Source organism: Centroberyx gerrardi, chromosome 20 (genome assembly GCF_048128805.1).
Source record: "Centroberyx gerrardi isolate f3 chromosome 20, fCenGer3.hap1.cur.20231027, whole genome shotgun sequence".
Classification (NCBI taxonomy): Eukaryota; Metazoa; Chordata; class Actinopteri; order Beryciformes; family Berycidae; genus Centroberyx; species Centroberyx gerrardi.
The window spans coordinates 5,972,501-5,999,708 of NC_136016.1; the positions used below are offsets into that span (position 1 = coordinate 5,972,501).

Below are 27,208 nucleotides of genomic sequence, written 5' to 3' on the forward strand. Positions count from 1 at the left end.
TCCGTCTGAACAGGCAGTTCTCAGAGAACCTGACCCGCCCTGAATCCAGAGACACCGAAATACTCCGCAAAGAAGTGTCCGATAACGTGAGTGTGTCTGTGATGGTGGTTGGGTGGGTGGGTGGAAGAGGGTGGTAGGTCGGTTTTTAATGCTCTGCTACTTCAAAACTGATGACAGTATCACTGAATATTGTGTTTGTGTTCTTCTATCCAGCTAAATGAGGTGTACAAGCAGATTCCCGGGGCCCAGAAAGTTCAGAAGACCGCATTCAGGTGAGAAGTTACATGCGAGTTACATATGTATGACCCTCTATAGACTTCTTCATGTGGATATGAGCACATATTTTGCACATCCTGCACAGATGCTGTAATTTCCATATATTGTAGTTCTTCATATTTATATATTTATATAAACCCCATTTGCTCAATTGTTGTTTATATTCTATTTTTTGCTGTATCCTATTGGTATTTGCAGCTGCAACAGCCTAATTTGCCCACACGCATAATTTAAGTTTCACCTTCTCTCATCTTATCTTATTGAAGTTATTGCAGAATTCTCATTCACTAATCAACACAAGAATAGGAATGAAATGTCCATTCTTTCTCTCATCCAAAATCATGTTTTTGTTTTTGCAGAATGCAAAGAAATGCCGGCAAAAGGTAACATTCTGATTAATGCAACACTAAGACAGCAACGTTTATTGTCCTTCTCTGGTCCCCTAAAGTTACAGGTCTTCCTCTTATCTGCTCCCCAGGCAGGACCACACCATTGTGGACACCGTCCTGTCCGCTCCTCGCTCCAGCTACCCTGATATTGTCAAGCTGACTGAGAAAAATGTCCAGTCCGGAAACTTCCAAGACCTCAAAGTGGTGCCGGGCTACTACACTGTGGCCACAGACAGAGGTGTGTGTGTGTGTGTGTGTGTGTGGCTGTATGTTTGTGGGTGTATATTAGAGAGGTTCATTTTCTCATAGTCAACTATCCAGTTTAAATGACACCAGATGCTCTCTAGCGGCTGGTCTACAGCTCTCACTCAGCTGTTTGAGATCTACATAGTTCCACTCTTTCTTTCTTTTTGGACCCATCCCTAGTGTGTGTGTAGTCTGATATATGTCCGCTCCCTCTCTGCAGAGGCTGCGGGGGCGGTGGAGTTCCAGGAAGGCGTGGAGTCGGTGGACGTCCACGTGCCGCTCTTCGTCAAGGACGAAGACGACGACAAGAAGCAGCTGCAGGTGGAGGCCGTGGACGTGCCGCTGGGCATCGCTGAGATTGGAAAACGCTTTGTCAACATCACCATCATCAAAGAGCATGGTGAGAAATCTCAGCTTTCATGTGGAGATGTGTGGTATGTGTGATATCTGCTATGGATGGCTCTCATGGATTCTCTCCTTCCTCCTCCCCAGCCACAAGCGTGTTCTCCTTCCTCCAGCCGGCCTACACCTACAGCAGGCAGGACGGGGTGGCCAACATCCCCATTGGCAGAGAGATCATAGAGGACGGACGCACACAGGTCACCTACCGCACACGGGACCTCACGGCTAAGGACAAGAAGGTGAGCTACAATCCACATGTACAAACACAGCACTTTAACTCCCTCACACATGTGTACTTAGAGTGCGACCACACCTACGGTTTGTTTTCTTTGGTCCAAACCATAATGGAAAAGTTTACTTTGTTGCAATTTTGGTTTGTTTCGGTTTACAATGCCCAATTAGAAGCGAACCAGGTCTTGTAAACAAAAGCCACATGGACTCCCTGTAACTTTAACTAAACATGATGGGCTCGTCTGTGGTCTTTGCCGTAATTTCCCTTCTCTGGTGTTCATACCAGTTAAGAACACATGAAGAAATAGCTGAATATGAGCATCAGTCCAGACTGTGGTTTGCCCTCGGTTCATTTTGTTAGGCGAGGCTGCCCAAGCATCTGTCTCCTTATACCCATAAAACCTTGCGTTTTAGGGTCGTTTTCTGTAGTTCTCACTCCTAATGAACTGCACCACAGTTCTCTTGGAGCAGGACTGAGACCTGCATTTTGGTTATTTGGTGGAGTTCAAATGGCTTTGTTCTAACATACTCAAATGAAGCAAACTAAAGGAGTAAATGCTCCAGAGTTTGAATAAACCGCTCCAAATATGCCTGGTGTGAACAATCCTTTAGAGGCTAGTTTGCCTTGTTTTTACCTAGTTGGTAAAATACAGGTCAGCAGCAATCCAAGGCGCTGATCCAACCCTAATCTGGCTCGTTGTGTTATAGGACTACGTGACTGTGGAAGGAGACCTGACTTACGGTCCCGGTGAGACCCAGAAGACAGTGCCTGTTCGTCTGCTGGAGCTGGGGGAGAAAGATGGCCTCCTGGAGGACAAGCAGGTCAAGCAGTTCGTCATGGACCTCAGTAACCCACGGCAGGGTGCCACACTGGGACGCTACCCCAGAACTACTGTCACCATCACAGACCAGCCAGGTGAAAGGATGCAAGAGGGCTTACACCGATGTGTTTTAGATCCATGCGTCCAGCCAGAGCAATGATCGCTAAGGTTCCCTCTCTTTCTCTGGATCATCTTTCTTTCTCCAGAGCCCAGTGTGATGATGTTCAAGAAGGCCACGCAGAACTTCACCACGTCCGACCCGACCTACACCATCCCCGTGGTCCGCACTCGCAACAAGGACGTCCCGGCCACGGTGAAGTGGCGCACCAAGAAGGCCCAGCGCTTCGAGCTCTCCGGTCCTCTGAAGTTCGCTCCCGGAGAGTCGGAGAAGAACATCGTGATCGACCCGCGGACCCACCCCGGACCCGTCCAGCCGGAGACCTTCCAGCTGGAGCTGTTTGACCCAAGTAGCAACGCTGCGGTCGGGGAGAGGAAGACCACCCTGGTCAATGTCACCGATGGAGGTAAGAGAGGATGGAGAGACTATGGTGTGTCATAAAAGCAGAAACATAGATTTAAAGACAACGTCAAATGCCGTTTCTAGAATGTCTAGAGTTGTGAAGTTAGACAATTTGATATGATGGGAGAGAGGGTGATGATAATATTATTGGTTGGAATTTTTATGTATGCCCACTGGCAATGTGATGCAGCAGCCACTGAAGATATGTCGAAAATGAATGGGGTTTTGATGTAAAAATGTGAAAAAATGAACTTTTTGTGTAAATATTGCTGTACAACTATATTTCTAAATGTCATACACCCAGTTTTCTCACAATTTTATTTTCTAATGATGTATCTGGCAAACGTTTTTTCTCAATCATTATTACCACCCCCGCCACCACCACCACCTCCACCACCTCCTGCAGGTCCCAAGTCTCCAGAGACGGCCCAGATGCAGCAGATGGGTATGGGCTTCATCAACCAGAAAGCCACCTCCCCCGGGGGTCATCTCTTCTCCCCAGCTAACCCTAAGGCCACCGCCACCGGCCCCAGAAACATCCGCCTCAACTGGGACCCACCCTCTGGGAACCCCATGGGGTACAAGGTGTGTTCATGTAAATTCAAGACAGGGTTTGTTCAACATCAGTTCGAGCGATTCAACGTGTTATTTGAAATAGGCCTTGTCTTTGCTCACATATCTTCTGTCTGCTTGTGCCTCCTAGGTGAAGTACTGGATCTATGGTGACCCAGAGAAAGATGCCCAGGTCGTAGATGTGAAGACCCCTCAGGCTGAACTGACCAACCTGTACCCCTATTGTGATTATGAGATGCGCGTCTGTGCCTACAACGCTGTGGGAGATGGCTATGACTCCGACATCATCCCCTGTCAGACTCTGGAAGATGGTAATTATTGTGGATTCAGTTCACTTAGATGTCTGCGGGTCACACAAGGCAGTCCAAGTCAGAAGTGTATGCACTTAATGATCCCATAGAGAAAACAGGTTTGACTTAACCCCGTCTTCTGTCCTCCTCCAGTGCCCGGGGAGCCTGGTCGCCTGGCCTTCAACGTCATCAGCCCAACCGTCACTCAGATCAGCTGGGCGGAGCCTGCGGAGACCAATGGCAGCATCACAGCCTACGAGGTCATCTACACACCCATCGATGATGACATGAGTAAGTGACTGAGTTATATATGAATGAATGTTACGCAGCTGTGTACTGAAATAATTTTCTTTCACATCATCTCATTCCTCTTAATCATCACTCTGTAGGCATCATCAATTTCAGAAGCCGTGTCGAGTTTCAAGTTATTATGGTCTTCTGTTGCATCATGTAATCTGCATTACATCCTAACTCGGCCCCTTGGTGTCTCTCCTCCCTGCACAGAACCCGTGGGAGCAGCTAAGAAAGTGAAGATCGACAACCCCAAGAAGCGAATGCTGCTGATCGAGAACCTGCAGAGCGCCCAGACCTACCAGTACAAGGTCCGGGCCAAGAACAGCGTGGGCTGGGGCCCCTTCAGAGATGCCACCATCAACCTGGCCTCACAGCCTGCCAGGCCTCTGTCTAGTAAGTGTGGGGGCAAACATCCAGTGGATTTGTTGAGTACCCAGCAAACATTTACATTTGAATAGATGTTGATGCGCCAGCCTGCACCAACATTGAAAACCTGTGTAAATATAAATGAAAGTTGAGACAACATCCATAGTCGGAGCAGAGCTGCTACCTGCATCTGAAATCGGGACCTAAATATCTTTCTGATATCAGTTCAAAACAGTTTGCAAAGCTGTTTTAATGTAATTTTTTACTGTGCCATAATATCATATTGTAAGCTTGTTTTTACAATATGAATTGCTTGTTTGGGCTTCCATTAAATGCTTGCTGGGTAAGGATTTGAATTGTGTTCCACACTCAATCACCCATAGCTCTTAGTTTCATTATCTTATTCTCACCACACATTCTTTCTGTATTTAACTTAATCTATGCTGATTTATTTCTCCTATTTCTGTCCCTAGTCCCCATCATCCCAGACATCCCTATTGTGGATGCGGAGGCAGGAGACGAGTATGACAGCTATCTGATGTACAGCAGCGAGGTGCTGAAATCTCCCGCAGGCTCCAAGACGCCCAGCGTCTCTGGGGATGGTGGGTACCCAGCCAAAACCACAAGCTGATAGTGTAAACTCATTATGCTTAGTGCAACATTCTGACCCTTCTTTTGGCTCTGTATATATTGTATACATGTGACTGCCAGGCCTCTGTCTGTCTGATGGATTCAGCTGGAGTGTGAGCCATCACTGTCAATGTGGATCTAATTATTCCAGTTCATATCTACAGTGCTCCGAGGGATTTTGCTTTGCTCTCGTGGGAAAAAGTGTTTTGTACAGTATGTGCTGCGGGTCGTCCTGTCAAAAAGAGAGCGGAAAAGACTGTTCAATGTCGGTCAGTTCTGTGCTGTGAAGGCACAGAGGCTGTAACCATCCAACAGGTCACAGTGAAAACGTGGGGGATGAGAAAGCCTCCTCTCCTCTCCTCTGTTTCTTTTTCATATTTCTGTTTTTCTCTCTGAAATGCCTGAAGAGGCTGAGATTAATTTTCTTTTCACAAGAGTGACAGTAAGGAAGAGTTGCATAAGCTCAGGAATTCTCTATCTTTGTCCCTTGTCTTTATCACGGCTCTGTGTTCTTCATCACTACCATCTGTCGGGCCTTTTTCCTGCAGGACAGACTGCAGCAAAATCTGCTTCCAACGCATCTCCAGATATCTGCAGTAGTTGTGGTTTACAATCACAAACCGCACAGCCCGTCCTCATTAAATCTGCCTTCACTCTCCTGCTTTCTGCACCCATTATTATGCTCTCAGTCAGTTACACTGTTCTCAGGATGACACTGCTGACTTTGTGCCTTGCTCACAAGAGGATTTTGGCTTGATATCCCTTTCTAATCCCTGTTAGAACTGAAAAATCGCCACCTCCACTAGTTCGGCATCTGACATCTAGTGTATCATAGCTTCCTTCTCAAGTCATTTCTTATCAAAGAACCTTGCACCGCGCCATTGATCCATCTTGCCTACCAACCTGTCCTCCGCCTGCTTGCTTCTCCCCCCCTTCCTACCCCGATAACAAGGCTGGAAACATGTTAAGTTGGTGGGGTCCAACCTGGATCTCCGCACGGTGTCCTGGAGAAAGGCCGTGGACGTCATCTCCCACCGCCGGCTCAGCACAGACACAGAGGCGAGCTTGGACGAGGCCCCGCACCCCGGCCGCGCCCAAACACCCCAGCCAGGTGAAGACCTACCCTCCTGTTCCGACCAGCAGATAGACAGGCATGCCAGCTGCTGTGCACGGCCGGCGAGGCGGCCGCCGTTTCTCTCTGCCTCCGCGATTTGATCCTGTGGGGAAGTATCATCAGCTGGCTAATGCAATGTCGGGCTTCGGTCCCTGTCCCCTTGCCCCTATCCCGTCTATCCCTGAGCCTTTGCCCTCCTCCCACCAACCCACCCAGAGAGGGGGCACACTGGCATCAACTGCCCCGCTTCCAGTTGATGATCATGGGCAGGCTTTCCCAGGTGCCTGTCTCTGTCTGTCCTCTCTCCGTCCCACTCGGGAGGTAGCGATCTGGAGGCTTGTCGGGTGTGTGTAAAGGCTTATATACTATGCGGCTGTTGAAATAGTGGGTATATCTACTTTATATATACATACATCCCCGTCTCTGCAGGGCAGGTTGAGTGATGACACCTTTTCTTGCAGCTGTGAATTGGTTGTTTTTTTTCTTGCGGCTGCATTTGGTTTTAGCCTCTGAATCATTTCAGAATGCTTGATTTAGGCCTAACTGCCCGATTCTCTGATTTTCTCTGCTGACAATTCCGGCTCCCGCTGTGGTGTTTTGCAGATCACATCATGAACGGGAAGTGGGACCAGAATTTCCTTTTCCCAGGGGGTTCAGTGTCGCGCAACTTGTCCACGTCGTCCTCTCCCATGTCCACCCTGAGCTCAAACTACAGAGGGGCGGGAGGCTCCATGAACACCATGGAGACAACCACCACCTACATGTCTGGACAAGGTAAGATGGTTGCTGGGAATTGGCCTGGGGAAATCATGAATCATGAAGTCGTATCGTGAGAGAAGCATATCGTCCCATCCCTAATCTTCATCCTTTGTCCTTCTCTTCCTCCCCCCTTGTAGGGAACTCACTCTCTCGCAGACAGGACATGATGATCGGAGGCGGCGGTATGATGGAGGGCAGCATGATTGGCGGCGGAGTGCACACGAAGGAAGTTGTGATGAGGAAGCGCTCGGAGAACAGGGGTTACACAGACGAGAACATCCGGGACTCAATCGTCATGGGTGACGTGTCCAGCAAGTTCCCGGATCTCGGTAAGGCTTAGACCGTTTTCATTCGTTCCGAAAGTAAATGTAAAAAGGAATCGGCCGTATCTTTTCTGGCCAAAGAGAGATTTCGCTTTGGGGAGAGCTATTTGAGAGGCCGATGGCTTGGACATCTGTTAGCGGGGATGGGGCTGTTGGCTGCACAGCAGGCTTATCCACACAGACTTTGCGGACGCTATGCTGACTGTCGCTCTTTTCTCCTCCTCTCCCCTCCTCTCAAACTTCCTCCACTCTTCATTTTCCCTCCTCCTCCATCTTTGGACCCCCTCCCCTACCTGCCCTACCTCTCCTTTTCTCTGCACTACTTCTATCCATCTTTTCCTCCTCCTCCTCCTCCTCCTTCGCCCCCTCTGCTCAATGCGCCCTCAGGTGGGTTTGGCTACAGCGGGACTGAGAGCAGCTCTCAGAGCCAGTTCAGCTACAGCCTGTCTCAGGGTCCGAGGGCCAGGACCCAGTCGTCGGACGTCAACGATGCCCTGCTCAACCTGGACAGGGTGCTGCAGGGTGAGTTGGCAGTACACAGGCATACACACAGCCAGGCACGGAGGCACTGGAGGGGCTTGCCGGCGTGGTGCGATAATGCTAAGCCCTTCAGTCCTCTACCTCTCTGCCTCTCCATCCATCTGTCTGTCTTGTCCTTGCTCTCGACAGAAGGAGACTGAATCTGTATTTCTCTGTCCCTCTTCTGAGTCTAGCCAGAGATCCACCACATCTTTATACTGACCATATCCCTCAGCCTCTTCACCTCTACCCTCTCTATGCCCCCCCACCCCAGATACAAGGCTCTCCCCAGGCATCCCAGACACCCCCACCAGGCTGGTGTTTTCCGCCCTGGGCCCCACTGCCCTCAAGGTGAGCTGGCAGGAGCCCCACTGTGAGAGGGATATCCTGGGCTACAGCGTCCTCTACCAGCTGCTCAACGGAGGTAAATGAATCTGAATTCTACCGCGTCTTTAGATTTGATTCCATCTAATCCGTAAAGTGCCTTGGGAACTCCTCCTTTCTGTGTGTTTGTTTGATGTGGAACGTCCCGTGTCCTCTCCTCCAGGCGACGTGAAGCGCATCAACGTGGGCAACCCGGCAGAGAACTCGGTGATCGTCCAGGACCTGCTGCCCAACCACTCCTACCTGTTCAAGGTGAAGGCCCAGAGCCAGGAGGGCTGGGGCCCGGAGAGGGAGGGAGTCATCACCATCGAGTCCGCCGTCGACCCCAAGAGTCCCCTCAGCCCCATGCCAGGTACTCAGGCTGATTGTCTGCACCCTTTCACACCTTTTTTGTTCTTTTAGTATAGACACAATATGTGGTTCTGTAGATTGGATTAGATTAAACTTTAATGATCCCTGTAGGGAAATGGTGTCGATGCAGCAGCAGATAAAGCAAAGATAAATATAAATAAATAGGGTGCAAATAGGAATTTATCAAGTTGGGTATACTGAATATAATGCAACCGACAATTTCAACACTAAAACATAGTAAGAAAAATATATGAATGAAGAACTCTGAAATATATATGTATTTTACAGCATATGTGTGGGGTATGCAAAATGACATCAGTGGAATATACAGTCAAAGAAAGTATGAAAAAATATGTGCGATATGAAAATATCTGAAAAATATGAAGATGTATGCAGTAAAAATATATATAAATGAGAATGTAGATATGTAGATATATGCAATTTATAACAAATGGGAACATACAGTTTATCACTTTGGATAAAAGCAGCCACCAAATAGCATCGGCCAGTTCACCATATTCTTTTTTGATATCTACATACAATGACCCTACTTCCTTTCCATCTCTCCCATCCCACCCCTGTATTCTCCCTACTTTCCCTCTTTTCTTCTTTCACACAGGCTCTCCGTTCACTCTGAGCACCCCCAGCGCTCCGGGCCCGCTGGTCTTCACCGCCCTGAGCCCCGACGCCCTGCAGCTCAGCTGGGAGAAACCCCGCAAACCCAACGGAGACATCCTGGGCTACGTGGTCACCTGCGAACAGCTGCATGGTGGAGGTGAGACATTGACATATTTCAACAGACATTTTGCTGTTTGGGCAAAAGTCTACAGTTCTACATATTGACTTAATTACGCAACGTTAAAAAAAAAAACACTTTAAAACAGCCATCCAAAATAAACAAACATATTTAGCCTATGCATTTTCTGTCCCATGAGCCTTTCGGTTGTTAAAATGCATTTTTCTTCCCTGTTCCCTCCAGGAGACGTGCGCTCCTTCCAGGTGAACGGCGACAGCGCTGAGACCAGCCTGACGGTCCCCAACCTGACTGAGAACGTGCCCTACAAGTTCAAAGTTCAGGCCAGAACCACGCAGGGCTTCGGTCCGGAGAGGGAGGGCATCATCACCATCGAGTCTCAGGACGGAAGTAAGATGAATTCCACCAAGGAAACACACTTAGCATCATCTCATATCCAGAACCTCTTATAATCAAGTACACAGCAATATGCTAAAATCTCGTTTTCCTTTCTCCTTCTCCCATTAGGTGCTTTGTCTCAGTACAGCAACCAATCAATGACGAGGAGAGATGTTTTCCACATGCCGACAGAGGTCAGCACGCGAACCAATGTCTCCCACACCATGTTCGACGACCCCTACTTCTCAGGTATTTCACATAATCTACATTACATAAACTTGTATTTGCCAAGTTTTATTGAATCCCAGATGCTTCGACTCTTCACCTACACACACCTAGACAAAGTCACGCACTAAAACCTCTCTCTCCCCCTGGGACAGACGGGATGATGATGACCACGCAGCACACGGAGACCAGCGGCATGGTGACGCGCCAGGTCACCAAGGAGGTGGTGCAGAGGAGCGTCGTGGGAGGAACCACCGTCACCAAGAAGATGGAGCGGTTTTACGAATCCTAAGATCTAACTCTATCCAATGAAACATCCGAGGGTCCGACGCGGCGAGGGACCGTATTCCCGGAGTCTCTGCTAAAACTGTGGGTGTCTGCGGGTGGGAGCTTCCGCGACAAAAGAGTGGAGAGAAGGCTGTTAAGTCAAGTCTGTTACAAACGGTTGGCCCCTGTCCTGCCTCCTTACATGAGGCTCATTTCAAACATGCATTGTTTTTCTCTGTTATTGGTATTTGTTGCTTCTGTTTTACTGCATTCAACAGTCCCCCCCCCACTACCCAAATCATTCAGCGTTACACTCCACTGCCTCTGCTGGCTAATATCTGCTCACACACACTGAGGCTTTAAATCAGGCCAGTGCCGTAATCTGACTGGTTCAGTAATCCAAAGTGACCTCCCCCCCCCCCCCCCCCCCCCCTTCTCCTTTCCTCCTGTATATATGAGGGAGAGATGTAATGTGTGTTTGAGTGTGTGTGTGTGGATGAAGAAGAGGAGATGAGGAAGGGGAGTCAGATGTCTTAGATTTTGGAAGAGAGCTGGACCAATCAGATCTCCCTTCATAGATCAGCTGTGTGCAGAGACTGGCTAAGAGATTGTTTGGGACCCACAGAGGGCAGAATCACATTGTAACATTCCAATACCAATGCTATGACTCACTCACTTAAAGATGATGGTTTGATTATCATGTTCAGCATTGATTTTATTCCTAAGCGACAAGTGATATATTTTATTTGGGGATTTTTGTTCATAGATTTGTATTATAAAGTGTGATAAAGTCTTTCCAAACATCGACTGGTGTATTTAATACTTAAGATTTTGCTGCTTTTTTACCTAAGCAGACTGACATTGAATTTGATGCCAAATATATTTGCACACAAGTTTGTGCTTGTGTAACTCATTTATATTATATGCGCATTTCCTACTGACAAACACGGGGCATGATTTTAGAATACACAAATTATTATTAGATGTAAAATATAATGTTTTTACATTTCATATCGCCATATTTTATACTCAAAATGTGGTATACTGCTTCAACAATCTCACGTTGTGATACTTGTCAGATGTATTTCTTCAGTCTGTAAGGCCGGAGTATTGTGCTCTGTGTAGATTATCTTTTGAACAATAAGGTCCTGAGAAATGGTATGTTGAGACAGAAAGATTGTATTCTGTTCTATTCATGTATATGGTCAACTCCTACTGTATTTTGACTCAAAATGCTGTCCTTTGTAAAAATGCTTAACATTTCGTCAAACATGGTGAGAGGACGTATTTTTTGTGGGAAAAACCGGTAGTGGATAACTGGATGAACTTTTCGCAAAAACACCAAAAACAGACGCAGCAAAGTATTTCTGTACTTTGGATCAACATGTATCAGTTACTCTTTTTAACAGTTGCGCAATACCTTTTTGCATTGTCTTATTTTGTATCTGGTATGTCAATTTTATTGCACTTAATAAAGATTTGAAATAAATCGATTTGTGTTGCGTGTGTGAATTTGTCTCTAAATCTGGATGTGTGGCCACTGAAGACAAGACTGACCATTTACCGTTCATTTATTGATGTTTGGGAAAAAAAAAGCATTGCCATCCCAATATTGCGCACATATCAATAGGAACATAAACACAACTGCAAAAATCAAGCTAGTACATGACAGAACTGTTTGCAGCAAGCTTGAGACAAAGAGAACAGATGGAGAATTAACTGCTCACATGCTGTCAGCCCAGTCTGTGATCTTCTGCCTGTGTTAGCAAGCCCTCATCCTCTACACTGTTTAACTGTACACAGGCTTGAGTAGCCGGTCGACCTTCTTTCACAGTGCCTTCACACTTTTATCACAATTGAGACATTTACATTTGCAAGTGATCTGAAAAGTAACAAACAAAATACAATCAAAAAACAGATTCCCATGTCGCGTGAAAACCTCGTAACTCCTATCACGTCAACTGAAGGATTACACGCTCCTCTATGGGTTGAGAAAACTCTACAACTCTTTGGGCTTATGAAACCCTTTAAAACCCATTAGATAATATCAAAAATGCATTGTCATCCCGCTAAAAACAAGGCTGTTTCTCTTAGTTCCTACTTGACAGCGACGATATTCATCTTTACACCCAATACAAATAGTCACACACATCCCCATGAAGGCAGAGTAACAGAAAGTGTAATGCAGAACGATGGCTGTTCTTATTCCTAGTCTCACAAGGCAACCCACCAGGAGAGTTAGACTTCTAAGCCCAGAACTAACACACAAAATTCAAACTAGTCATTGTGCCAGCAATGGACCAGAGTCAGAGCAGGGCCTCGCTGGGTTGCTGGGGATTCAGGGTTGAAGAGCTATATACACGGAGCGGGGAGGCCGGTTCAGTTCCAGAGGCAGGGCCCGGGGCAGAGGCAGGGCTGCCGGGCCTCTGCCGGCCTGATCACCAGGTCTTTCACCACCTCCACGGTCCCGAACACCGGGTACAGTTCCTCTGTGAACTTCTCGTTGTAGGTGTACAGGTGCGAGCGCTTCTCCACGTCGTAGAAGGACAGCTGGCCCTGCTCATAGTCCAGGTACACCCCCACTTTCCTGGGCGCCAGGTTCTGGGCCAGCAGGGTGGCGGGCACCGTCAGGGCCTTCAGATCCGCGCCCCTCTCCAGACGGAGGGTGAGGTAGCCCGTGTCTGTGTTGAGGGAGCGGAAGCCCTTCCTCTGCGCGGACGCCTTGGCCACGCCCAGCCGCCAGTCCCGCTCGCCCACCTCCACCTCCCAGTAGTGGCGTCCGGAGGCGTAGGCGTCGTGGCCCAGGGCGCACCACCAGCCGTCGAAGCGGCGCGGGCACCGCGGGGCGTCCCGGCGCTCCACGCCGCAGCGCACACGCTTCTCGTCGCCGGAGATGATCAGGTCAGCGTTGGCCGTGTCCGAGTCCAGGGTGACCTCCTCTGTGGGGTGACAGAACAGGATGGAGAGATGAAACACTTTACATGAAGAGTTCACTAACTAATGTTAACTAATGCATTTACTAACATGAATTAAACATGAATAATAACATTAACAAAGATTAGTTAATGTTAAATTCACATGAACTGCAATAATGTTGTTATACATGTTTGTTAATATTGTTAACTAATGTGTTTACTAACATGAATTAAGCATGAACAGCAGCATTAACAAAGATTAGTTCATATTAAATGCACAATAAACAACTGCATTATGTAATGTTATACATGTTTTTTAATGCCAATGTATTGTCTAAATTATTATTCATTATTCAGTATTAAACATTTAATATGAACTCATCTTTGTTAATGTCACTGTTCATGCTTAATTCATGTTAGTAAGCACATTAGTTAACATTATTAACAAACATATATAACAACATTAGTTCATGCAGTTGTTCATGGGCGTTTAACATTAACTAATCTTAATGTTGATGAACACTTAATGTAGATTACAACTGAAGATGACAACATCAGATGACAGAAGTATGAGGATTACAGATTCAAAAGGATTTAGATGATTTAGGGGCGAATGGTTTTCATACCTGCAGCATCACAAATCCAATTCCACACTGTGAAGAAAGTAAGGAGAAACATTTGTAACATTTGTAAACATCAAAAAATGATCAAAGTTGATCAAATTTCTTTTCCAGATAATCCAATCAATCAGTAGTCAGGATTTCCACCTACCACTGTGGGGGATGTAGCGGATTGCATCTGGAAGAACAAGTGAACACTGTGGTTACAACGAGCCTGAGGTGTTTCATTCATCACACAGATCCTCTCACATGGCCCTTTCCCAGCCTGCTTGTATGCACTCTCCTATAATCACTTATCAGCACCAATTAGCTGCGATTCATGTGACTCATCAAGTTTTCACTAAGAGATCGACTGATTAATTTGTCTGCTGATTGATTGCTTAAACCAATGATTGCTCTGTACTGCTATGCACATATCCTGTTACAATCAATGCCAATTCACACACTTACAAGCCTGACTATTTTCATGAGAGGATTTGTTTTGTCGCTGAAAACTACAATAGTAACACTTTCCCCAATTAATCAGAGGCCGTTCAAACAATCACTCACCAATCCTCTGGCTCCTCTGCTTCCTCACCAGCCATTGTTTGGTCACATCCTCCTACAAACACACATTTGCATTACTATACTTGTCAGGAGTAAATTTAACCTTTGCCCTAACCTTAACCTAATCCAAATTTAATCTTGACCCTAAACTCAAGATTTAACCCTACAATAGCTCCTTGAAGATGTGAGAACTGACCGAAATGTTCTCACTTTGCAAATAAGTCACTCCAAAGGTGTAAATATCAAACTGCTTCTCACAAGGACAGCAGACACAGTACACACACACACACACACACACACACACACACAGAATGAAAACATGAACAGAAAGCAGGCCAAGGTGAGATAAAGAGTTTAGCCAAAACAACATGCCTGTGTGCCGTGTGTATACAGCATGATTCCTTCTGTTTACACTGCTGAACTGTATGTATCCAAGTTCTCCTTTTCAACTCTTTCAACCTTTTATCTAAGTTGAATCAATCATAGAAAGTTAATCCTCTCAGTGCTTATCCTATGATTGATGATGAATTCAAGCAATGGAGCCAAACCAGTTTCTCCTTAGACCCTGGAACCAGACCCACCCTTAATACCCGGTTTATACTCATTCAAGTGAAGCTGCAAAAAACCAAGTTGATCCAACGTGATTTAAAATATTGAAACATTGCGACGGAGATGGATTCCAGACCTTGTCGGGGCCGTCGGAGTTCAACACGGCCAGCATGACGAGCTCCATGGCTGGGAGCAGGTTAGGCAGGCGGCCCCTCTTCCACTGGAACTCCAGGTCGTCCAGCATCATCAGCACAGGCTCCCCTGGCCACACAGTGGGCTGGCAGGGAAGACAAGGCAAGCAGAGGGACGATTCAGAGGAATGAGGCAGAGAGGGGAGGAATTAAACACCTGGGACATGGGAAACTACGTCCAACCTTTATCGTTTATGAGAATTCATCGATTGCAATCTGTCACACTGAGTAAAACGCCCTTTCCAAGTGTCTATTCCTTCTTATTATTATCATAACTGCAGCATGAATATGACAGCGTGTTCATGAAGGGGGCGGGGCTTGGCTTAATCCTCTCTGTCAGATGCGAGGAGTGAACTGGGTCAGCCTTTAATCACCAAGGTGTCCCCTAAGGCAGCACCTATGGCAGCACCTATGGCACCGCTCACGAACCGCCCGATACGCACCTCGGGCCTGCTCTTGACGTCCCGCGTCCACTCCATGATGACTCGTTTGTGGGGTCCCATGTCGCACTCGCCCCCCGACTCCAGCATGCAGAGGAGGTGACCCTTCCAGTCCCGCTTCTCCGGCTTCTCGTACTCGGTCGGGATGATCCTCGGCTGCAGAGACGGGACACAGGGAGAGAATGCGTAGTAGCCCACCTGGTACTGTAGCTAGAAACTAAAAGGTACTGTAAGGTACTGTTGGTTGACTTTGATAAGACAGCGGCGGTGTTTCGTACCTGTACTCTCTTCTCTAGCTCCGCGGCCCATTCCACTATGAAGTCGCGACACACGCTGGGAGGCCAGGTATCCTCGCTGGTCCAGATGTGGCCGAGAACGTTCGACCTCTGGGGTAAAAAGAGTTCTAGATGAGTGTCTTTGTCTAGGTGTGTGTGACAGAGAGATAGAGAGAGAGAGAGAGAGAGAGAGACAGAGAGAGAGAGAGAGAGAGAGAGAGGGGGTTTACCTGGCAAACTCTGTTGAGTTCTCGGGCCAGTTCCATAATAAATAACTGACTCTCCACCAGTGGCTCTTTCTTCTCGTGTCTCACTCGCTTACGAGACTCCTGCAGCAAAGAAACAGAAAGAAATATGACTTAAAACTCTTGATCATATTGAAGAGAGGTAGAAAGATAGATGAGAAGGACCCACACATTATAACACACACACAAATAAGGCAGTGATTGGAACCGAGTGGTTGCCGTCTGCTCGTACCTTGAGCCGGATCTTGAGCTTCTTGGCCGGCTCGATAAGGAACTGCAGGCAGTCCTTCATCATGTTGGCAGCAGGAAAGCGAGGCCGATGCCCTGTGGTACAATAATAAAAAGCTTTAGTACGCTGGCACTCATTCTGTCAGAGCTGGACCTGAACCGCAGCTGACTGGGCTACTATCGCCCTCACAAATCGATGAGTGAGCAGAAAACGGTTAATTTATGAGAGGTGGCAAAATGTGTGTGTGTGTACGAGAGAGAGAGAGAGAGAGAGAGAGAAAGCACTGCAGAACTTTTATCGCAGCTCTGCAACGAGAAGTCCACAGAGGCCTCATTAGGCGTCCTAAACTGCCTCTGGGTTGGCGGGAGGAGGGGGGAGAGGAGAAGAGGAGAAGAGGAACCTTGATGGGAAAGAGTGAAAACCGAGAGAAACAAATCCAGAGACAGAAGCAGCACAGCGACGTGATTTTTTTGTGACGTGTGCGTGGGTCGATGCGTCTTGATCGCGGCCTTGAAATTGGAAATGTATTCCGCCGAGATCTGAGACAGCAGCTTGGAGCCGTTTCACAGCATTGCGTGTGTGTGTGTAAGTGTGTGTGTGTGGGGGAGAAATCGTTGGACCCATTGCTGTTGATTCAGCAGCCCGCCCCTGCACCCTATAGTTTGATGTGCAGAGGGGGGGATTTGCTGTTCTTTCTGTGATGTAGCGGTGGCAGCAGAGCCAAAAGGATGATGCGATTGGCTTTCCAAGGACTCAAGAGGGATGTGTGTGTGTGGGGAGCTGGAGGGCTTTGGCACAGAAACCGAGTCCTCCAGGTGAAGGGCTCGCAATCAGGGCTGAAAGGTGTCCTAGTCTGCCTTTTTTTAAAAACAGTTATAATGGTGTCACATTGCCTTTAAACCATCATAATGCCTGGAGGGACTCCATTGAAAAACATCACTCACTTAAGAGTACATGCAAATTAAAGTTTTACACTTCATCATCAAATGCCTTCATTTATACTATTAAAGTGGACACAATAATCTGTTTTATAGTGGAGGGTAAACCCACCTAAACTCAGTTTGCTCTGCTTTTTATGCTGATGTGAATCTGTTTGACCTAAATTCATAGCAAGTAGTATCAGACTGATGTAAATTAGGTATATGAGGATAGGGGGGAAAGCATAAATGAATGCTTTTCTGAAAATATAATTGATTTTTTTCTTCATATTGGTGGTTGTTTGCCCTTATGATGATCACTGAGATCATAATTCACCCACTTTTTAGTTTCCCTGACTGTAAGTAAACCCTGTGGTGTCAACAACATAAGGGACATAAGTGAGAAATAAAAACGACTACGGGATTAACTTCAGCCCACACGGCCCATAGCACGTGTTGGAAAAGAAAAGGACACGCTTTGCCACTGAGCCTGTAAACGAATTAATTAGATATGGGTCAAATTTCACCACAGATAGTGTTTAGAGGGGGAAACACACACTGAATAGCCCTAATGCAAAACTAACAGGAGAGTTGTGTGTGTACATATTAGCTGCAATCTCGACATAGAGGGCTTGTCTGTGGCTCCAGAGGGCTGTGGATGGCACGAGCTGGGTGGTGGAGTGTCGCTCGGAGATTAGAGGAAATCCAGGATTACCACCCGTACATTTGCTGTAGGTACACAACCTCAGGTAGTGACTTTCTATATTAGGGCTAACCAACCTCTGTCTGCAAGTCAACATCAAAACAAACAGACTAATGGGCCGTGTAAGGCCGCTAGAGCATATTATTCATCAGAGATAGGTTATTTAATAGAGACCAAGAGAGCATTAAATTAGATATACACAATGTGGGTGTTTTTCTTTGCAGTCATTACAGTTTGTCGCTGCCAAAATGCTTCAGGGTGAAATTTTAGTGCTACAATATACAACAAATTGACGTTCAGTTCATTCTGTCGGCCAAACACAAAGTTCCCTTGTGCACTTATACTTTTTCATGATGCAGAAATAATAAGCCAGACGCTATCATTTCATTCATTTCGCCCCTGGACGCTGATTCAATTCAGTGTAGCCTATATTTACATGAGGAATGCCATTACAGAGAAGGAAAGTTTCTTAAAGATTAAAGTCTTACCTTGTAATGAGACAGTTATCCTTTCCGCACAGAACTTCGCGTTGTTCCTCTCTGTGTGTTATTCCCAGGTCCGACTGATTTACTACTCGTCCATCCCTCAGAGATGCGCAGCCTCATCCACTCCAACTGCGGCAGGGCGGCAGAGCGCGCTCTTATCTAGGGACGGGTCGGGTGTTTCCGCTGAGCTGCAGTTCGGAAACAGGCCGCTAGAGGTCGTCAAAGCATTTCTGACATCTTCCGTTTCGTGTGAATTGAGCATAACATACCTGTGTTTCTCTCACATTCTGTCCAATATCTTGTTTTTCTGCCGGAGGTTTGTTTGATTTAGCCAAACATCGTCATATTTAAGGTGTTAGTAAGCTACCTAAAGCGCCGATGGACTATTGTTTAGCAGGAGCTTCTGTTCCATGTAGAGTAGTGTGGTCTGAAGTCAGTAATGAATATTCAGTGTATTTTCAATAGGCTAATTTCAGTATGCATCACTGGGCTATCCAGTTAGCTAACTATTTGTTAATATTCTAACGAACAGAGAGTTGTAAAGTTTACATTGGCTGTAAAATGTAAAATAGCTGATAGTTGATAGTTACGCTGCCTTCACGTGCTGTCGGAAATATTGGTATTACGATTTGAGCGCATATGAACGACCCAGCAAACTGGTAAAGTGTGAATTTTCGATTAAACCTGAGTTGCCCAGATGTGACGTTCGGGGGGCAGGCAGCATGGAAGCCAATGTTAGCAACTAATGTTAAAAGTGATGTAATTTATTATTGTATGTTATGGTTTGGCATTCTCTGTAAATAATTACTTGCTGTATATTTCCAATTTAAATCGTTGTGTAACTTTTACATACATACTTCTTAAACAACTTTTGGCTAGTAAATTACATTTAAAAAAAGCATTCCGTTATTACAGCACAACGTAGCCATGTACTGTGATTTCTAAAATGAAACAAAAGCCACCAAAATATACTTCTTGTTACGTTTTGGCCTCAATGCGCAACTTTCCGCGGAGCCCCTGAAGGCGGCATAACGGTTCGGGTGTTTCCGCTGAACTGCAATTTGGAAACAGACCACTAGATGTCGCTAGAGCCCATATGCAGTTCATATCTCGATGTATTTTATTTCTAGATTGTCTAATAAAATTATGGAAACGCGTTAACCGGCGCAGAGAGGGTCGATAGCCCCCCGCCCCCTCGCCCCAACAGATGAACCAACTTTGATCATTTTAGCTGTTTCGTAGGTTCAAAGGCAGGCGAAGTGAAACACACCCTCCCAGTTGACCGCTCCTGCTGTGTGGCAGGTAGCAGGGAACGGGAAAGTGTCTCGGTATGCTGTTATTGATACACGGAAGTGGGTGTAGTGCGTGTCGCCGTGTTTAACGTTAAGTGACAGGAGGCTTCTGATCACAGCTGCTGTCACGACATGGCACCCAAAGACCCTCTGCTCGGGACTCTCAAAGGTAAAAATCCATAATCGTATGCTGCTATTGGTTCATAATCTGCGGTTCGGAATTGTATAGGCAGTTGAAGCATCGCTCAGTCTTACGGCTTGTTTGATCAGACTTGTGATTCATACCATTGGGATTAATAGTTTTAATTTTCCTTCCTGAAAAATACATTTTACCTTAAACAGCAGCATCTCTCATACCTTTTTTCATTGCCTGTTCTCTGTCACGCGCAGGCCAGTGTTGCGGTGTGACGGGCTCATCATGCCTAACATTAAACATATCATATCATAACATATCAAAGGTGATGCTCACTGTCACACAGACTGACAGCAGTGTTTCTTCCCTCCCAGTGTGTCTGCTGAACCTGCAGGCGGATGGAGAGCTGGTGACAGACTCCAGCCCTCACCTCTCCTCCTGCTGCGAGCTGCTGGAGCTCATCCTCAGGAAGGGGCTCCAGCGTGAGTCATCCTAGTAGTGTTTGCATGCACAACACATATTTGTTCATGTCTTTTGCATGTGGTGAATTGCTCTGGATGTATGTGTGGGTGTGCGTCCCATGTGTCTCATACATAAAAAATAAATTTCATATATGTATTTCAGAATTCTGTTTCGAATGACTCTCATCTACATGTGTAAATACATTTTTCAGCCAATTTTTGTATCTTAACATCTTCTGAAGCACATGTTTTTTGCTTATGTGGTGTGTGTGTGTGTGCTCTCTCCCTCAGAACCAGTTCTGAGTCTGGTACACAGAGACTACTGGCAGTGTTTTGAGCAGCTTCCCCACCAAGACGCCTGTGGCAGGTTGTTAGACACACACAGTGACAGCAAGCCTAGATATCTGGGACATGCTGAAGTGCTGCTGAGACAACAGAAACCAGCAATTTCAATAGAGTTAACCCCTGTTGTGTTGCCGGTGTTGTGTGCAGGCTGTGCGCTGTGTCTCTGGCGCTGGAGCGGGCGAGAGCGTGCAGGAAGCTGCTGACGGCTCAGGGCCGCGGCCGCTACCTGCTCCGACTGGCCCTCGGCCGCAAGGCCCTGCCGCAGTTCATCACACACCTGCTGCACACGCCCCGGATCCTGGAGGTCCTTTTTATCTCTCCTTTATATTTCACTTTACGTGCAATATACAGTTCTGCGATTCTCAAGCATGGCACTGACACAGCCGAGAATAGAGGCTTGTTTCCAGTAGTGGGAAAAGTAGTCAAATCCTTTACTTAAGTAGAAGTAGCAATACCATAATGGAAAAATACTCCATTAAAAGTATAATAAAAGTCCTGTATTCAAACTTTTACTTTAGTGAAAGTATAGAAGTATTAGCAGTAAAATGTACTTAAGTATTAAAAGTAAAAGTCCTCATTCTTTCAGAGTGTTAAATTATTGAAGCATTAACCTGTAAGAAGTATTTTAATGTTGTCGGTGTAACTGCTCCATATACTGTTGGGGAGTTTAAACTCTAACATATTTTATGAGCTTATCATATGTTTTGCATGTAAAACATTATTCTGCAAAGTAACTACAGCCGCCTGTCAGATAAATGTAGTGGAGTAGAAGGTACAATATTTCCCTCTGAAATGTAGTGGAGGAAAAGTATAAAGTCTCCCAAAATGGAAATACTCAAGTATATTCAAGTGTCCCACTGCTCCAAATAATGCTGAAGCTTTATATTGGCTCTTTTTCAGTGGTACAGCCCGGCTACCTCAATCCTCAGGAATGAGGAATATGTGGGTGAGGCTTTTTACACGATCTGATTGTTTTCGCCAAATACTTGGCAGCGGCTTACGGCCGCCCGAAAGGAAATTGTTGTCATCACATTGCCGCTGGCAGTGTCCAACACCAACAACAGTCCTGATATCGACATGTCCTTTCCTCCTCCAGAGCCTTTCATCTCCCTGCTGCTGGTCCTCTCTCAGATGGAGTTCAAACTGGACATGGAGGTCAGAGCAAATCCTTGTGTACACCAAGAAAACTTACATATAAATAGACGTATAGCTCCATACATGCAGGATTTCACTCCGCTGTTTATCCATTTTGGAAAAACCACAGATGATTCCTTCCTCAAAAACAAATAGTACCCCAAAATGTGATTTACTTTCATGCCAGCAATCATAAGAGTAGGTGCTAATTCATTCAAATGGTGGATATCTCACTTTGGAATTAAAGTCTTCCTGTCATTGAGGCTGCAGAAACATGAGAAGCGGTGTAACTCAATCTACATTAATATCCTTTATACTCTGCTGACAACACCTCTGCTCTCTCAACACAGAACTGCAGTTTTCTGGATGAGAGCTGGCTCCTACCAGTAAGACACATGACTAGTTGCAGATTGATAATGAAATCTCAACAGTATACAATGTGACACACAGTCTGCTGATCTTTTCTATATTGTTAACTTGTGTTCCCAGGTGTGTGAGATATATGAAGCTGTACCGTGTCGGGAGGTGGGGATGGTGCTGAGGTTTGTATCTCCGATCTTTCCACTGAATGTGTCTGCCAGTATACATCTATACTTCCCCTGGATCATCAGCATTCTCTCTCTCTCTCTCTCTCTCTCTCTCTCTCTCTCAGGTATCTCAGTGGGCGGGTCTTTGTCCTCGACCTGCTGCCTGGCAGTCAGGCTCAGGTCGACAAGTTTGTCTGCCCCGGTGATGTCATTGATGAGATCAACGGAATCTCCCTGAGGAATTCCAAGAATGGGCAGGTAAGAAAATCCTCAGGAGACTGGAGTCTTGCATATTATTACTCTATCACTAAGTGATGTAACACAATAGTGAGTCAACCTGTATCTAGTTTATGAAAGCTTTTACATTTGCTGTTCTAAACACCCGGTTTGATTTAATGTTATTAAATTGTAACAATATAGCCTGATGCTGAAAGAAAACACCAACAGTGCCACAAGTAAATCACTTGCTTTGTCATTTTTGAGTTTTCAAAACTTATTTGACTGAATATTGTATGTTTTCTCAGCAAGAAAGCTCAGAACTATATCTGAGACTAAGCCAAGACCAACAGTAGCATGTTGTATTAAGATGGTGTTTGAGGTTTCACTGCAACCCTATTAGTACACTAGAGTGACACACTCATACACAGCCACACCCTTGATAAACCCCACATGCGTTTGTATAATTGAGAAATCCTACTCCTCTCATAATTATGTTTGCATTCCCTGGTTTTCGATTTGAAAACTTCCTCCGATCTCCCCCAGGCGGGTGTGGTTCTGTCCCGGCTGAAGGGCCGCCCCCTGTCCATGCGCGTCCTGCGGTGGCGGGACCGGGACGGAGCGGTGTACCGGCCCCTCATCAAGCTGCTGCGGGCCCTGAGGGTGGAGAACCCCACGCTGCGGCTCGGCCCCGCCTCGGCCCAGCAGCCGGGCGGCGAGGAGCGGCGGCCGTCCCCTTCGCAGTGCCTCAAGGAGGGCAGGCAAGTCGCTCATGTTCTTGTTCTACCTAATCTGACCTGTCTGTTGGGGGAAATTGAGCAATCAGTTTCAGTATGACATCTATATATGCTGTTTTTGACATCCATTGAGACACTGAACCACCTCTCCTCAGCAGGATTGTGTACATTGTGCAGTTCTTGGGAAAGGCAAACATTGGAATGGTAGATATTTGTTTGTGCATTCTAATTTGATGTGTACATGTGTTCTCAGTAACGTCGATTACTGTGTATTTGTAGCGTACTTTGTGGTTTTGTGTCAAATCAAACGCCGTCCTCATGTCTCCCAGAACTATCCCACACTGACAGCTGCTCTACTCTTTTCCTAGTTTGGAGGCAAGGAGGTGCTGCAGCACGCGATCCCACAAGTGTTGCAGAAAAACCTGCCTAGCAAGGTAGTAGAGCCTTTCCCCGCCTGAGGGCACACTGGCCCTTAATGGATGTTGGGCACTGTTGTCTTATTCTGGGACACACCTGATCCTTAATCGGTGTCGTTTGTCCCGCAGGAGGTGCTCTTAGACATGAAGGAGACGCATTTGATATGCACGGAGAAAAACAGCAAGCTGGTGAGTAGAAGCAAATGGCTGTGTTCATGATTTATTTATGTACATGCCGTCTGATTTTGACCAGGATTAATCATTTGTCTATGACAGCAATAAAATGATCCTGTCATAACATGCTGATTATGTCTTCTTGTGTGTCCGATTTGTTTTTCTTCAGGAGCTTTTCCAGCATCACTACCCAGAAATCTCATGTGTAGGGAGGTTCGGTCAGCCGGACTACACGGTATTTGCATTCTGTGTTGCGTAAGTATTTTGATTTAATTTCTATACTGAACCTTACATTTAGTCTGTCTGAAATATATAGCATGTACAGCTTTTTCCACGAATAGCAAAAAAAGCAATGAAGCATCCTTTTATTCTGTGCACATCATGCAGCCACATGCCACAACTGGCCTAGAATATTTCTCTGCTGCATAATAATTCATGCAAGGGGGTTATCCGGATGCTCTGCACACTTCTGTCGCACCCCTCCATAGAGACATGGTGGTGGTGATGCAATACTCAAGCCATTACAGGTCTGTTGTCATTGGCTGGACCCAGATGTCATCCAAGCACATGATTGGCTCTGTTCACAGAGACTCCCCAGAAACTCCTCAGTCGACCGGCTTCTGCTGTGTGGCGCTGAGAGCCAGTACGGTCAAGGAGTGTGAGGAAATTGTCTGCCGTATTGGTGAGGCTTACTTTTATGGTTCTTTACATAGTGATTTTAGTATTTAACCATCTAGATGACAGAAATGTTGGCAAGCTTATTAATTCTGTTTATTTGCCTTCCTTACAGCTACTGGTTTCAAGCATACAGAGTGGTTTGTATGACAAATCACTACAGTTTACTTGTGTGCGATGTGTAGTTGTGAATTAACTGTTGTAAAATATGTATATAAAGATCAATCATATACACCATGTCGATGTCTTTGAGTACTGCAACTACACACTTCATTTTAGACTACAAGACACAAGACTTTTTACTCGTAAAGACCTTTAATAGAAAGACATGTGACAACACTTCATAAATAGTATTAAATGTAGCTGCCAAGATTTTTTATGTTGGAAAAATAACATGTAAAAAGCAGTCCAGAAAAATACAGGGGGGTCCTGCCATGCTCCTCACTGTTGAGTGTACAGTGTGACTGTATAAACACAATACCCTGACACTACAGTACAGAGACCTGTTGTGCAAGACATGCTGGCATACTGTGGAAAAAGGGTAGATGGATGAAGGAACCCTGGACCCCCATGGAAGATGTGAAGAATTCAGCCTCTCCTCAAAGAAAACTCCAGCCTCACCTGGAGCTCCGATACCCACAAGGAACCAAAAAAGGACTTTTCACAGGTGGTAGGACATCCCACCAACCACTGTTTACATGTAAAAATGACCCATTATGGAGCCGAGTAGATATTCCTACTTTCTACTGCACACCATCTCCCCAATTACCTCAATCTGAATTCAGGTTTGCGGAATGACTGATGTATTTGTCTCGTTCTAAAATACAATACAAAAATCAAAAAGAAAACTTTAAAAATACCCAAGAAATAAAATGTCCACAAAAATGGTTAAGTACGATAAATAGGATCATTTGTCTTGCCGGTGCTGCCACAAGCCACTTAGGCCCTCTCTCCCCTTATCCTACGGGCCAGCTGGATGTCTTTGGGCATGATGGTGACACGCTTGGCGTGGATGGCGCACAGGTTGGTGTCCTCAAACAGACCCACCAGGTATGCCTCACTGGCCTCCTGTTAGGGGGGGAATAGACATTGTGTAAGTGAACAGAAACTACAACCAGTTAAACCAATTCTAGTGAACCCTAAAGACATATTCCATTTCATGTAATCACCTGAAGAGCTCCAATGGCAGCACTCTGGAAGCGCAGGTCAGTCTTGAAATCCTGGGCGATTTCTCTCACCAGACGCTGGAAGGGCAGCTTGCGGATGAGCAGCTCTGTGGACTTCTGGTAACGACGGATCTCCCTCAGAGCCACAGTTCCAGGCCTAAGCAATAGGAAACAGTACATACAGTTAATGCTCTGGATCAAGCAGCCAATGTAACAGCAGTTGTTGATATATTCCAATCACACACCAGTGCCACCAGTCATTTCATTCAAGTTTCTTGATGATGTAATGGCAAATAGTTCAACTTCCAACTCAAAACTACTGCGTACCTGTAACGATGGGGCTTCTTCACTCCTCCCGTGGAGGGTGCGCTCTTCCTGGCAGCCTTGGTGGCGAGCTGCTTCCTTGGCGCCTTTCCTCCGGTAGATTTACGGGCGGTCTGCTTGGTACGGGCCATCTCTCACTAGCTGAAAACAGAAAACTGAATATATGAAACTGTATAACCATACCAAAGACCTAACCATCAGCCACGCAAAGAAAGTGCGGTAGAAATCCAAATCTAACACAGCCTGTGGATAATTGAAGCCGTGCAGATCCAAGAAAAATAGCTTGCTAGGCTAAGCCATTAGCCTCCAATACCCCTCCCCCGACCGTAACAAACATTTACCACTGGGAGGCGTCTGGTTTGTTCCAGTGCGCTCTACTAGCTAGCACACCCCGCCTCCTACCAGCAAGGCCTAAATAAATTGAATAGCAACCTATACTGCAGGCGCACAATAACGACTTAAACATTCACAGGTTAACTTACAAAGGATAAAGTCGCGCCATGATCTTTACACGAAGCGAGTTAGCGAGTCAGTAGGCCCACAGCAACCAGACAACCAGCGAGATCAGCGACAAAAATGTCAAACACCCGGCGCCAGCATCTGACTGGCCTGCCAACATTCGCTTTTCGACTTCGCCATTTTCACATTTGGTCAATTCACCCCCAGGCGACATTGCTTCGATTCCGCTTCAGTAACATTAGCTAAACAAACATTTACTCACCGGCTAACTAGCGATAGCTACATTGGAATATACTCGTCAATATTTGCCCCCAGAACTAAAGCCGATTATCGAGTTTTGATTTAATATTAGCGAGCTATCGTTGACGTCCAGCCAGAGACGCGAACGGTAAGAGATTCCATTGTTCTATTTTTAGCTAACGTTAGCTAGCCAACATATTAGCAAGCTACATAAACAATACATGAAAATAGAAACCCCGATTCGATAGTACAAACTAACAGTGGTGACAATAAATTCACATACGTTCTCTGTATACCATAGAGAATATATTTACCTTCAGCAAGGCAGTTGTTATGAATTAAAAACCTCAGGTGACTGCTTCTTTGTCACGACCACAGAACACGACGACGGTGTGTGTGTATGGTGGGGGTTGTGACCAACTATTAATACTTTACCGTGACGTCATGCATGTAGACAACTACACTCTCATTGGTCCGTCTTCCTTTCAGTTGCCAAAATGGACATCCATTGGTGATTTATTTTGGTTACATAGCCAATGCGATATTTTGAATAAAAAACATAAACGTAAACTCTGCCATGTTCTCCATATTCTCGTGTCTTGATTTGTAGTAAGACAAGCCAGGTGTGTAGCACTGTAATTCATTGCTGTGTGTAATGTGTGTTTCTTGATCTTCACAATCA

At 46.0% G+C, this 27,208-nt stretch overlaps 4 protein-coding genes across 5 annotated transcripts in view; 2 read left to right on the forward strand and 2 right to left on the reverse strand.

The window, feature by feature from the left end:
* itgb4 (integrin, beta 4) overlaps positions 1 to 11,601 on the forward strand; it is a 22,364-nt gene extending 10,763 nt beyond the window's left edge. The window contains exons 21-42 of one of the 2 annotated variants that reach the window (XM_078290664.1): positions 1 to 86; positions 214 to 272; positions 636 to 659; positions 755 to 903; positions 1,132 to 1,311; positions 1,404 to 1,552; positions 2,253 to 2,460; positions 2,572 to 2,889; positions 3,292 to 3,470; positions 3,589 to 3,769; positions 3,902 to 4,039; positions 4,253 to 4,435; positions 4,882 to 5,010; positions 6,756 to 6,926; positions 7,049 to 7,240; positions 7,622 to 7,756; positions 8,028 to 8,177; positions 8,301 to 8,489; positions 9,108 to 9,263; positions 9,468 to 9,632; positions 9,750 to 9,869; positions 10,001 to 11,601. The exon at positions 1 to 86 is cut by the window's left edge and continues 18 nt beyond it. In XM_078290664.1, coding sequence (XP_078146790.1) covers positions 1 to 86; positions 214 to 272; positions 636 to 659; positions 755 to 903; positions 1,132 to 1,311; positions 1,404 to 1,552; positions 2,253 to 2,460; positions 2,572 to 2,889; positions 3,292 to 3,470; positions 3,589 to 3,769; positions 3,902 to 4,039; positions 4,253 to 4,435; positions 4,882 to 5,010; positions 6,756 to 6,926; positions 7,049 to 7,240; positions 7,622 to 7,756; positions 8,028 to 8,177; positions 8,301 to 8,489; positions 9,108 to 9,263; positions 9,468 to 9,632; positions 9,750 to 9,869; positions 10,001 to 10,137 — 3,398 coding nt within the window. In that variant the 3' untranslated portion in view covers positions 10,138 to 11,601. The remainder of the gene's footprint in view (positions 87 to 213; positions 273 to 635; positions 660 to 754; positions 904 to 1,131; positions 1,312 to 1,403; positions 1,553 to 2,252; positions 2,461 to 2,571; positions 2,890 to 3,291; positions 3,471 to 3,588; positions 3,770 to 3,901; positions 4,040 to 4,252; positions 4,436 to 4,881; positions 5,011 to 6,755; positions 6,927 to 7,048; positions 7,241 to 7,621; positions 7,757 to 8,027; positions 8,178 to 8,300; positions 8,490 to 9,107; positions 9,264 to 9,467; positions 9,633 to 9,749; positions 9,870 to 10,000) is intronic. The other variant, XM_078290665.1, reaches the window with a different exon arrangement.
* A 96-nt stretch (positions 11,602 to 11,697) lies between these two features.
* Positions 11,698 to 18,357, reverse strand: LOC139918533 (erythroid membrane-associated protein). The gene is made up of 10 exons (XM_071907956.2): positions 18,231 to 18,357; positions 16,126 to 16,217; positions 15,879 to 15,977; positions 15,652 to 15,759; positions 15,377 to 15,529; positions 14,879 to 15,019; positions 14,197 to 14,248; positions 13,799 to 13,825; positions 13,654 to 13,680; positions 11,698 to 13,051 (listed from the first exon to the last, which is right to left on the reverse strand). Exons 2-10 carry the CDS (start codon positions 16,186 to 16,188, stop codon positions 12,492 to 12,494), a joined length of 1,230 nt encoding a protein of 409 aa, XP_071764057.1. The 5' UTR covers positions 16,189 to 16,217; positions 18,231 to 18,357; the 3' UTR covers positions 11,698 to 12,491.
* Positions 18,358 to 19,579: 1,222 nt separating this feature from the next.
* On the forward strand, positions 19,580 to 24,574 carry LOC139918429 (uncharacterized). The gene is made up of 16 exons (XM_071907825.2): positions 19,580 to 19,688; positions 20,027 to 20,134; positions 20,405 to 20,480; positions 20,606 to 20,762; positions 21,359 to 21,404; positions 21,555 to 21,613; positions 21,943 to 21,978; positions 22,082 to 22,134; positions 22,245 to 22,377; positions 22,882 to 23,096; positions 23,231 to 23,276; positions 23,441 to 23,506; positions 23,618 to 23,677; positions 23,832 to 23,917; positions 24,250 to 24,344; positions 24,453 to 24,574. The coding sequence occupies exons 1-16, from the start codon at positions 19,652 to 19,654 to the stop codon at positions 24,485 to 24,487; spliced, it is 1,308 nt and encodes a 435-aa protein (XP_071763926.1). The 5' UTR covers positions 19,580 to 19,651; the 3' UTR covers positions 24,488 to 24,574.
* Positions 24,575 to 24,632: 58 nt separating this feature from the next.
* On the reverse strand, positions 24,633 to 26,927 carry LOC139918430 (histone H3.3A). The gene is made up of 4 exons (XM_071907826.2): positions 26,841 to 26,927; positions 25,831 to 25,968; positions 25,507 to 25,660; positions 24,633 to 25,405 (listed from the first exon to the last, which is right to left on the reverse strand). The coding sequence occupies exons 2-4, from the start codon at positions 25,956 to 25,958 to the stop codon at positions 25,277 to 25,279; spliced, it is 411 nt and encodes a 136-aa protein (XP_071763927.1). The 5' UTR covers positions 25,959 to 25,968; positions 26,841 to 26,927; the 3' UTR covers positions 24,633 to 25,276.
* Between the last annotated feature and the right edge of the window lie 281 nt (positions 26,928 to 27,208).

Excerpts from the sequence above, each read along its gene's own strand:
- LOC139918533 (XM_071907956.2), bottom strand. The coding sequence starts at position 16,188 with ATGATGAAGGACTGCCTGCAGTTCCTTATCGAGCCGGCCAAGAAGCTC. Across the intron at positions 15,978-16,125 it reads AGCTCAAGATCCGGCTCAAG|GAGTCTCGTAAGCGAGTGAG; the intron begins GTACGAGCAGAC and ends TCTTTGCTGCAG. Across the intron at positions 13,826-14,196 it reads GCAGAGGAGCCAGAGGATTG|ATGCAATCCGCTACATCCCC; the intron begins GTGAGTGATTGT and ends TTGTTCTTCCAG.
- LOC139918429 (XM_071907825.2), top strand. The coding sequence starts at position 19,652 with ATGGCACCCAAAGACCCTCTGCTCGGGACTCTCAAAG. Across the intron at positions 21,405-21,554 it reads CAGGAATGAGGAATATGTGG|AGCCTTTCATCTCCCTGCTG; the intron begins GTGAGGCTTTTT and ends TTCCTCCTCCAG. Across the intron at positions 21,614-21,942 it reads AGTTCAAACTGGACATGGAG|AACTGCAGTTTTCTGGATGA; the intron begins GTCAGAGCAAAT and ends CTCTCAACACAG.
- LOC139918430 (XM_071907826.2), bottom strand. The coding sequence starts at position 25,958 with ATGGCCCGTACCAAGCAGACCGCCCGTAAATCTACCGGAGGAAAGGCG. Across the intron at positions 25,661-25,830 it reads AAGAAGCCCCATCGTTACAG|GCCTGGAACTGTGGCTCTGA; the intron begins GTACGCAGTAGT and ends CCTATTGCTTAG. Across the intron at positions 25,406-25,506 it reads CTGCCATTGGAGCTCTTCAG|GAGGCCAGTGAGGCATACCT; the intron begins GTGATTACATGA and ends CCCCCCTAACAG.